This window comes from Varroa destructor, unplaced genomic scaffold (assembly GCF_002443255.2).
Source record: "Varroa destructor unplaced genomic scaffold, Vdes_3.0 BEIS01000004.1, whole genome shotgun sequence".
NCBI lineage: Eukaryota > Metazoa > Arthropoda > Arachnida > Mesostigmata > Varroidae > Varroa > Varroa destructor.
Window position 1 is genome coordinate 10697748 of NW_019211457.1, and position 11325 is coordinate 10709072.

At 40.5% G+C, this 11325-nt stretch overlaps 3 protein-coding genes across 3 annotated transcripts in view; 1 reads left to right on the forward strand and 2 right to left on the reverse strand.

Moving 5' to 3' along the window:
- Window positions 1-301: 301 nt before the first annotated feature.
- Window positions 302-5818, reverse strand: LOC111249208 (zinc finger Ran-binding domain-containing protein 2-like). The gene is made up of 5 exons (XM_022802771.2): window positions 5340-5818; window positions 4298-4362; window positions 3798-3958; window positions 3139-3246; window positions 302-2958 (listed from the first exon to the last, which is right to left on the reverse strand). Exons 1-5 carry the CDS (start codon window positions 5387-5389, stop codon window positions 2623-2625), a joined length of 720 nt encoding a protein of 239 aa, XP_022658506.1. The 5' UTR covers window positions 5390-5818; the 3' UTR covers window positions 302-2622.
- Window positions 5819-6976: 1158 nt separating this feature from the next.
- On the forward strand, window positions 6977-10731 carry wap (DDB1 and CUL4 associated factor wap). The gene is made up of 8 exons (XM_022802770.2): window positions 6977-7112; window positions 7222-7403; window positions 8053-8283; window positions 8601-8735; window positions 8948-9004; window positions 9220-9377; window positions 9738-9921; window positions 10084-10731. Exons 2-8 carry the CDS (start codon window positions 7275-7277, stop codon window positions 10240-10242), a joined length of 1053 nt encoding a protein of 350 aa, XP_022658505.1. The 5' UTR covers window positions 6977-7112; window positions 7222-7274; the 3' UTR covers window positions 10243-10731.
- Window positions 7075-11325, reverse strand: part of LOC147755834 (uncharacterized) — a 12744-nt gene continuing 8493 nt past the window's right edge. Inside the window, exon 4 of the mRNA XM_086987436.1 lies at window positions 7075-7177. The gene's annotated coding sequence lies outside the window, so the exon portion shown is untranslated. The remainder of the gene's footprint in view (window positions 7178-11325) is intronic.

Here is an 11325-nt window from a genome sequence, read left to right on the forward strand (position 1 = left end):
TCATGTGCATTTCCAGCTACAATTCATTAATTTACCAATCGACTGGAGGAGCAAAATTTAGTAGAATAGTATTCCTTTTTTGAATCATGTTTATATATATATATGTGTGTCACATTTACCCTATTCTTTATCACACAAAATTCGAATCAATTTTAAACTGACCACAACACATGACAACAAATATTAGCTGGAACAGGTTTGTCGTTCTGATCTTTAACAGCCCAGATCGACGAGTCTATGCCAATTTCTTGCATACACCGACTAACAATATATTTACTGAATGACAAATTTCTAAACCGCATGCATGTTAAATAATGAAATGTTACTCTTTTATTTCTCCGTTTGTAACTTGATTCATAAAGTTTATGATATTCTATATTTTGAATATATAGTTGATCTGTTTCCACTACTTTCCTTCTAGCCCTAGTTCCATAGTTTTGATATAGTTGGTGCTGTCAACTGTACAGGATCGCAGTATTTCATATTTTTTTTCTCTTGTCAGATTTTTAAGGCCTTATGCTGCTACAGCAGCAGCCACAGTTGTGATACGAATTTTTGACCCACTTCATTGGGATCGCACTTGAAAGGAGTACTTGCGTATGTATACGCGGCCTCCCATCAGGTTGTAGCGTCCCACGCAGTAACGTATGCTGCGTCACCCTCATGCTGAAACCCTCTAACGGGCTGCATCAGCATGAAGTCGGCTATACATTCACACAAGGTGCGAATGTATTACTAAGCCCCTAATACGAGTATACGCAGCGGGGGCGTAAACACTCCACATTATCCGGCGTCCTTTCTTTTTTACGTAACACTATTATTATCAGAGTAACCGTTTTATTTTACAGAAAAATATACAATGGGTGTATTAGTACAAATACAGTCCACCCTCTTTTGTAGCTTTGTTCGTTCATCATTGTGACGTGGTAAGTCATGTAGTGGTTTATCCAAACACCCACACTGTTCTAGTTTTAAGTTAAGTCGAGCTATCTTATTCGGAACTCAGTGTTTAGTTCAACAGCTACTTTGCACAATGACAACGATGACAAATCCATTATGCAAGCCCGTTTTTAGCCTTTTCATCTACTTGATGTTGTTTGCTATCTTTCCTTACCAGAGTAACAAATTGGCAAACGCTTGTTACATAAATGCAATTTTACGGTTTTTGTTCGTATTACTGCAGTAATTCAGGGCTGAAATAGGAAAAAATAAGATCGAAAAACTGAAAAAATGCAACACATTATAGTCAGTGACGCATATCTCCTTTTTTCGGGGGATGAATATCCTGCTATTTAAACACCAAGTTAGTCGGCTGCTGTGTATATTGCTGCGATTTAGCTTTTGTATTCACAAAGTGCCTCTCCACAGACATTTTCATCACTGAACAGTCTTCCTTCCGCTCAAATATATTTGGGCTTGTCTATCCCCCAGCTCACATAATACGAAAAGTTAAAGAACTGAGCTTCTATTTCACCCGAGTATATCACTTTCACTAAATCCGTACGTGTATATCAGATGTGTATTACCGTTATTCACACTAAAAAAAAAGGTATCTGTATTATACACTTAAGCTTATAGGCTCTTTGTAAAAAAAACTGCCCGTTTATGACAGTTATATAGATTCTCGTAAGTCGGGCTTTATCTATTACCATCACCTATAAGACTGAATACGAAAAAGGGCGATTTGTAGGGTTTATCAGCTATGATCGGGTAATCTTGCGATCACGTCGAAGGTGGCCGAAAGCCCATAATGTTTGTGTGCGCAAATATCTACTCCACAGTTATATGTGTCAAACTGGGTATAGTCTCAACTGTTGATACCGATGTCGACGGAACCAATAGGAAAACCTAACATCATCATCTTTACGTTTTTTTCTCCTACCATGTTACTCGATTTCACACCGTGAAAACAAACCATATAATTTGTTTTCCTACATCTCTCTCTATATATATTTGATTACAAAAATAAACGACAAAATCAATTCCTTCGACTCCAATCGCTTACGAGCGTTCACCTGCACTCTTCATCTTCTGAGCAAGAGACAGTTTTTTTTGGTCCTTAGTAGGTTCGTTATAGCAACAAAAAATCCAGTTTCAAATTACTTAATTTTAAAGAATGATAGAAAAAGTTAATGTGGTGCACATTGATTTTTTCTCTAAGGCATTGTTATAAGTTCTTTGCTAAGCCTGTCACCCATAATGTCATAGATTTCCTCTTGTCAATGAGCTTTGCTAGAAGGCTCTCTTCATTTTACTGTGTCCTTTTTATTACCTTAATCTGCCTCACGAAATGGTGAGGTCCCCCCATGAACATATATATTCTATCACTATTGTTGTCTGCAAACAAATAATTGTTATTACTTTTCTTCCTATTGTTACTGTTATTGTTGTTGTTGTGATTCTGCAAGGTTTTTATCCACTACAACCACTATGGTCTGCTGTTTTCCTTATGAAGGTCGCCATTCGTGCTATTTTCTGTTTGCTCCCCTGCAGTGCATGTTTTTTGTCGCAGGCAGCGCACTTCACCGGTGGCTATGCTCCTTCTGAGCTTCCTAATTAAAGTACGTTTACTTTCCATAATGGTCGATCAATATCAGTACCAACACTGCTGCCATGCCTCGCTCACGCGAGCAGGTCATACTTCGACAGATCGGCGTCGTCATCGTCATCATCCTCATCATCGTCGTCGTCGCGATCATTATCACTCTCATCTTCCTCTTCGTCCTGTTCGCGATTACGATCCCTATCTCGGGCTCGTTCCCAATCTCGGCCGTTATCTTTTGAAGGACGAGGCTCTCTTTCTTCTTGTCTTTCAATATCATCTCCATCGTTGTCGTCGTCATGGTTGTCGCGACGACCCTGCGCCGAATTGCCGAGGGGTGAACGTGACCGATCTCGCGTCAAATTCGAGTTGCTACAGTCCGAGTCTTTGGGTTTTCGGCGTTTCTTACGGCCAAACTATAAAGAAAACGAAATAAACGTGGGGAATGATATAATGCTAATAAATTGGACTGGGCGGCTGAGTTAAAATAATGGACATGGTCAAAATAGTCGATCGATTTTTATATAGTATAACCGTACTTGTGTTTGAACAACACATTGTTCTTATGATTACACTGATTAAATTAGATTACTTACATCATCGTACTCGTCATCTGATTCGTTCGCTGGCCGCTGTTTATACTCGACACCCTCCCTTTCATTGTAGCCCCCACCAAGCCCTGTGCGACGCTCTACTTCGCCTACCTGAGATCGCAAGAAACAAATTTATGAGATTTACGACTGTCAATAACCAAAGCGTTAAAATCCTTACCGAGGATGCGCAACTGCGCGATTTATTGTAACGCAATAATTGTAATAGCCAGTTTTAGTTATGAGCAACCTGAATCTTAATCTAAAACTCCGACTGAAAAAACCCACGAGTCACTCCTTCAAACCTTCTACTACACGCTAAGCTAGATTAAAGATTTGCTAGATTAAACAAAGAATAGACAAACCATCAGTAACAGGTAAACAAATGTTAGCTTCAAATCTGGTAAATTCGGGCATATTAGGCAGCCTTTCTTCAATGCCAATGAACTTTAAGCTGAAAATTGAAGACTTCGTGAATGTCTCTCCTTCAGCTTACTTCAAACCTCTCCTTACATCTAGATACAAAACGATAGGGTGAACCTAATTTCTGACTCATAACTCAGAGTATTTAAAGTAATACAAGCTCGTAACAATGCATATCTTTAAATAATGTCTTGTTTGACTTGACCAAAAAATTGTCTATTCAAATATTACTAGTAGCGCACCTTTGGGGCAGAGCACATGTTGCAATTATTCCGTCGGGCCCAGTTGACGTTGCCGCATTTTCCACACTGCCAGTCGTCAGCAGAAAAAAGCCCGTGACTTTTTTCGGCCGCTTGCTTTCCGATTTCATGGCCAATTTTCTTCGTAGCGTTTACAAGAACCTCTGAAAACCGAAAGTTCATTAGTTTAATTAATATCTAAACAATACTGGACGAAGCATCAGCAAGACATTTCTACCTTTCATTTTGTTAGAATTCATAAACTCATGTGGATGTTCGTTAGAGACCAGTCGTTGATCAGTCTGATGGCTTACAGACTACAGAAAACAGAAAGAAATCGTTTGATTACACTCAAAATGCGGTACGCAACTTTTCGTAAACGAATACTATTGTTACAGGTTTTTTTTTAAAGAAACCGCTAGCTTTGTAAGAAATCAAGTCGCTGTAAATGCTCATATTATCCACTCTACGAAAACTGACGCCGTTCATGAAAGGGAAAGTACCTCGAGGCCTAGAAACGCCACACCGGTTGCACGCTGTTCTCTTTCCAAAATTGACGTTTCTGCACCTGAAAAAGCGACACATCATTGGCAGCACACACAACCGAGCTCATTAACAATATAAAATCGGTATCACATCATCAATGAAATGCCGTAACTAGTAATTACATTAAGTGACGACGCCAGTGGTCAACACAAAATTTAGATATGCACTGCCATTTACACAAAACCCTACTCGATTAGAACCTAAACCAGACTCTCAAAGAAAGCCATCTTTGAAGTGCAGAGTAAATCCTGGTGGATGCGATGACAATTTAAAAACTCTTCAAAAGCCCTCGAAGAGGAAGAGAGAGAGAGACTCGAAACAAAAAACAAAAACAGCAACAGAAGCGCACGCTTCATTTGCTGAAAGCACCATATGATGGACATCATCTCTTTTGAAGAATCTTGCATGATGTAGGGCGATGACTCGTGCTTATTTGAGAGTTTTAAAAAAAATAAAGTAACCTCTTGCAAACAAATTCCAATAGTTGTTCGTAAACATTTCGCATATAGATGAAATTCGTATGATCCATTATGCGCACAACAGACCTCTGCGTCATTGGAATTTTTTATAGAAAACACGTTTCTTTTAACTTTTCTAGATCTAGTCTCTCTAGCGAAGCAGCCTTCCGTCCTTATATTTGTTAATACGTGTGCGACATTGTATTATCCACAAAATGGGCCGTGTAATCTCTCCACGTATTCTGACAATTACTGGCTGTCGCATTGGGTTATAATTATCAATTCCTTTTTGCTAAGCGCGTACGTGCGTAGTGCTAGTTTGATCATCACACTATCACATTGCGCCTGTACGCATTTTTTCGGTTCATTTTATCTAATTTTATTGCAAGAGATAGAGGTTATATTTTAGCCGTCTCGTGACAATAATTTCTTCTATAAATCAATATTTAACTAGGAGCAAACCCCAGATGTTGATGTTTAAAAGTATTTCATTGGCTCTTATTAATAATAATAATCGCTGTTACAGTGGTGGCTCGCATACTTTTCATCCGGGCACTGCCAGTCTGGTAGATGAAACGAGCTTCCGCTCATTTTGTTGCTACCAGCGTTTGTTTTCGAGGCTGCTTGTTGCCGTTGTATCTTCGTTTGTACCTCGCTCTTATTCCACAGTTCTGCCCACCAGGCACTTTTCTTTCCGGTGGCTTTCCGACCGTTACGCGACACTCAGATAGATCCGGAATTTTTTTCTGCTGTTTACTCACTGCCTTTCTAAACACAATCACCGATATCACTTAGTAAATACACGGTTAATAGGGCACAGCCGCTACTGTTTTCAACAATTTACAGCTATAAGTATGCGTTCGCAGTTCCGGTAAGTGTTGCCAGCGTATACGTTTAACTGTTCCAGGCTATTTAAGGCTCCTCTGCCAGCCCTGTACCGAATGCAATTGTAACAGTAGCACACCAGGAAGTCGGCATACATACATGCACTGTGTTTGCAACCAGGATACAATCAACTCCGTTGCATACCGCATAACAGTGCTCCGAAGACACCAACAGCTGCAGGCTCTTCGTTCAGATGAAGTGCACGTAATTATTGCGCGGACAGCGGAACAGCCAGACCAGTACGGTAAATTGTCAATGCAAAAAAAATAAGGACATGCAATGAAAACAAGCATCTGTTGTATTTTATTGGTTATTAAAAACCTGCCATGGTTCACACGTTTCGTAATACTGAATAAAGTGCGAGGAATAGCAAAAAATGCATTATCTGGTTTACAAATTCGCCGTAGCAATCAAGAATGCAATTGCATGTCTTTGAGAATAAGACGTTAGGATGAGCCAATCACAGCCTTTTGAGAGGCGTACATTATTATAATGCAACCGAAGAATTTAATTGCTTGTGTGTAAAACTAAGCTATTTTTTTACAGCCTCGTTTATATCTGATATAATACACCAGAGTCCACTGGACTGATGAAGCTTTTTGTGACAAAACAGCCGACGGATCCGCGGTCTGTCCGTAGCTGCTACATGGAGTTGTGTTTATCGCCGCTGTCTATCTGTGTTGTAGACTCGCCTGCGAGTGATGCTGTTTGTGTGCTATCTGAGCGGTGATGGTAGCCATGGTACTGTTATTGTGTTGTTTATTAGCGACGAGGGTCTGATTGCTGCCGACGGGAGTTGATTTCACACACACATAGACACACACAAACAACATCAAAAATATTCTGAGTACATTTGACGGATAGGATTGGTTATATTAAGATAGAATTATGGCTGTTTGTGATTGCAACTGTGAATAGGAGCAGTATCTAATTATCTCTTTTTTCCTTTAACTTAACGGCCTAACTCCCTGAAGCGTGTGCACGGTTTCCGCATGAGGGGAATAAGTCTATATGCCGTGGTGCAGCCTTAGCGCCCCATCAGAGCCTAAACAAACAGATTGGTTCGACTGAATCGAGCACCTGAACTTTTCAGTTAGATGAAATCGTTGCTAACCAGCTGTAACCTGTCCAGTTACTATCTTAATTCTGGGCTCTTGTCGAAGACATTACCGCGGTATTTAAACACAGTTTAATAGTATTACTTCTACTGATACTAAAGGCTATGCGACCGGCAACTAAATAAATTATATCAAACAGTAACCGTAATAGTGATGCAAAAATTCAACTGACTCACTGTTTTTATGTATGTGAGAGTGTTAAAATGAGTGTGTAAGTAAGCGCCCGTGCTCCGCTCGCTGTTCGTACATTCGAAAAAAGTTCAATCGAATCTTCGACTGGTTCGTGCTGTTCGACATTCCTTCTCTCGAAGGCAAGTGAAACTCGTTGGTGTGAATCCGTCACTTCACACGTCGGTTCGATGAGGGAGACATAAATCTGAAAAGTAAAAGGCCGACCTGCTTATTGTTGTTTGAATCAAGGAATAACTTGAATTATATATAGCACTGAAAGCTGCCCCCAAAACGCTCGACCGATGGCGAAGCGCAAGGAGATTTACAAGTATGAGGCTCCGTGGACCGTGTATTCAATGAACTGGAGCGTTCGGCAGGATAAACGATTCCGATTGGCGCTCGGTAGCTTCGTTGAGGAGTATAATAATAAGGTAAGTGTTTTGGATTCTTTGCTTATATTTATATATCAACGTTTAGTGGAATTATTTTGATACTTAGAGCGTTCCGTCAAGGCAGTCCATTTTTCGCGTGAGTGAGAGTGTGGGCGCCCTTCCCGATAAGTCAGCCACAAAATCACATATTTCATATTTCAAACGACTCCTCGCTTTCCCCATTCTCCGCATTATATCACAGTTAGTGCCTTTTTAAGCAAAGCGAAGCTTTGTGGCGTCTATAAGTCGAGTAAGTAACGTTATGGTTTTAGAGAATCTCAATGCTTATGCTTTCATTAGGTCTCATTTTCATTACGATAAAGTATGGCAATAGTAATAATATATAACAATAATGATGATTTGCATTATTAACAAATTTGCAAGTATTAGATAGCACTCCCTCCAGAAGCAAAACTTTTTGATTCTAAATTCTGTACCCTACTGAATGCTCCATAACCGCGAACAATGTATATTGTATAATATATTCTGTGATGTTTTTTTGAGATTAAAAGTGTTGTCCAATATAGTTATTACTACGTAGTATAATTTTTCTAATATTTTTCATTTTACTCTGTTCGGTGCTGTACGTTTGTGCACTATACGTATATATATTGTTTTTACGTTTTTGTGCGTGTCTGTGTTTGTGCAGGTCCAAATCGTTTCCCTTGATGAGGAGAGTTCGGAATTTGTGGCCCGCTCGACATTCGAACACCCCTATCCAACGACGAAGCTTATGTGGATCCCGGATGCCAAGGGTGCCATGCCGGATCTGCTAGCCACTTCGGGCGACTACCTTCGCGTCTGGAGGGTTGGCGACCCCTCTCAACAGCCACAGGGCAACGATAATGCAGCGACAAGACTCGAGTGCCTTCTTAACAATGTATGACAGGGTCTATATTGTGTTGCTGACCCTATTTAGTTAGAAAATGGGTTCTTCGAGCGTGAGCTAAAGAAATCTAGAAAACTAAGAATCGTAGCCAAGGTCTATCCTCATGATACACTGTTTTTTTGGAAATTTCCTGTTGAGGTTCCTGCCCATACCTTATTTTTCAGGCCGATCATCGAACTCTTTAACGAAATCACTTCGATGTTGCGTTATTCGATAGACAATTCATTTCTTTGCTTTTGAAAATGTTTTTGATTTGTGTCCACAAAAATGTGTTCATTTGTATTCATATGTTCTTGTTGTTCTTGCAGAATAAGCACAGCGAATTTTGTGCCCCCTTGACATCATTTGACTGGAACGAAGTGGACTGCAACTTATTAGGCACTTCCTCAATAGATACCACTTGTACTATATGGGGACTTGAAACTGGACAAGTCATAGGCCAGGCAAGGACTTTACTATATAATAAAAGGAATACCTTTTGTAGGACTAAGATACATTAGCTAAATACAGTAGGACTCATCTCTTGGCCCGGCGAGATCGACTGCGAGTATATGAAGTTTATTGATATGCATTTGATGACGTAGTTATCTCGCTGCTAAGTTTTATTTTCTTTTAAGCTGTTTTTAACGATAGTCAATAACGATAACGCCTTTAGGTGGGCGGACGCGTCCAAGGACATGTAAGAACTCAACTCATCGCCCATGATAAAGAGGTACGTTCATAAAATATAGGATTAGTAACCTGATAAGATAAGAATAATAATAACATTATAATTGCAAAGCAGAATTGAATATCAGATGTGTGATCCGAGAATAATGTTCATGGAACTTTCCTGTAATGGAGCGTTGAAGTTTCTTGGATCTGAAGAAGTTCATTTTCTAAACCACTTGCACACGAAACTAGTATTTACTTTTCGTCTGTTATAAGGTATACGACATTGCCTTCAGTCGCGCCGGTGGAGGCAGAGACATGTTTGCGTCCGTCGGAGCTGACGGGAGCGTACGAATGTTTGACCTTCGGCACCTCGAGCATTCGACCATCATCTACGAGGACGCTGGACATCATCCCCTATTGCGATTAGCATGGTTAGGCTCTAAAGTGCTATAAATGTGTGGTAACCTGGTGATACTAATTTCTCTGGTGACTAAATAAGCCGTACTAAATTGTGTAGCTTGTACCAAATCTAGTGTAGGTTCCCTGAGTTGGTGACGAATCTATAAGCAATACGTCAACTCGAAACCCGCGAAATATGAAAAGTAGAATGTAGCGCAAACGGTAGTACGTTAAGTAGAACCATAGAATTTGGCTTATTGCTTGAGTGACCCTGGAAGTTACTTGTCTATTGAATGCCTCAGTTCAGATCAGGTGGATATCAGATATGTTACCAAGTTGACCATACTGATTTGGCTCATTTTTTGCTGCTTTGATGAATTATTGGTCTACAGGAATAAGCAGGATCCTAACTATTTAGCCACTTTCGCGATGGATGCGTGCGATGTGATCATCCTTGATGTTCGCGTACCGTGTACGCCCGTCGCACGACTCAACAATCACCGAGCTTGCGTAAACGGAGTTGCCTGGGCACCGCATTCTTCGTGTCACATTTGCACTGCCGCGGATGATCGCCAGGTATAATAGTTCACTACTATAACATACCTTTTAGATAAAAGACCTCCACTATATAGTATTATATAGCTGCGTGTCTGCTAAGTCAACGTCAGACTACCGATTATACAGGCATTACATTGCACTGCACATATCCGTACCTCTTTTGCTGCGTGGTTGTTGCAGGCATTAATCTGGGACATCCAGCAGATGCCGCGTGCCATCGAAGATCCGATTCTGGCGTACACGGCAGATGGCGAAATTAATCAGATTCAATGGGCGTCATCCCAACCCGATTGGATTGCCATCTGCTACAACTCGTGCCTAGAAATACTACGTGTCTGAAAATAGTTCAAAAATTCCTTCCTATTTGTCATACATCATACGATTCGTCTATGGCACAGAACTGCAGCAAACTGCGGTGAATCCCCGTTATCTCGTCATATTTTCTGTTCTAATGGGGGGGGGGGGGGGTATTTATGATCAACGCATCCATGATACGCTATGACGCGGCGTATCATCTGTGCCTCAAAAGATATTTCGATCGTTCGAGATTAGGCAATATGACTATTAGCCAGTCATCAGATAGACACTGGGACAATAAGTCGATTCTACGTTTACTTTAGAAGAAATTAAGCAAATTTCAAGTGACAAGGGAATGGTTCGAAAAAAAGCATACATTTTTGTTATATTCTAGTACATGTGCGATTCCATATTACGCTTGCTAATTAGGAGTTAGGCTTTAACTAAGCTATTTTAAAGCTATTCAAGTTAGAAACGAAAGCTTTTTACTTTTTTTACAATTAATGAGTACCTCAAAAGAAATGGACAAAACGATCAGGCGTCTACCTTTGCATAAGCGTTTAACGAAAAAACAGTCGATAACTAATTTGAAGAAATTAGTAAGCATCTAGAGGAACAGAGAAATGCAGGCAGTAACCGTGGTTTACTGCTGCTAGTGATGATTATAATAATAGTAGCTCTGTGTGTACCTAGTGGAGACGATTTGACAGCCTGGCGTAGCATAAATAAGCCCGATTAGCCGCTGTTACCTGCGACGTGTGGTGGGCTCGTGTTTGTCCGTTACAGCTACAGCTACGGCGGTTCAAGCGGACGAAGAATGGCTCACTGGTTCACATGAATCGCACACACACGCATCCAGTCATCAGAACGTAATGTTAAATCTGTTTTTGCTGCCGCTATCGTTGTATTTGACGTAGCCTCAGCTAAGGTTACATTACCTGCATTGGGGAAGTTGGACCCTCATTCGAACGGTTCGCCCGTGTGTGTCTGCGCATTCGAGCTTTCAGCTGTTGTCTAAGTGCCGAAACAGCTACTAAAGGGGGCAATTTGATAGAGGCATTGTCTTTGGCCGTGCTAAGTGCAAGAAAAAGAGGTTACCCCTCTTTCAACTATGGACTCTAATAT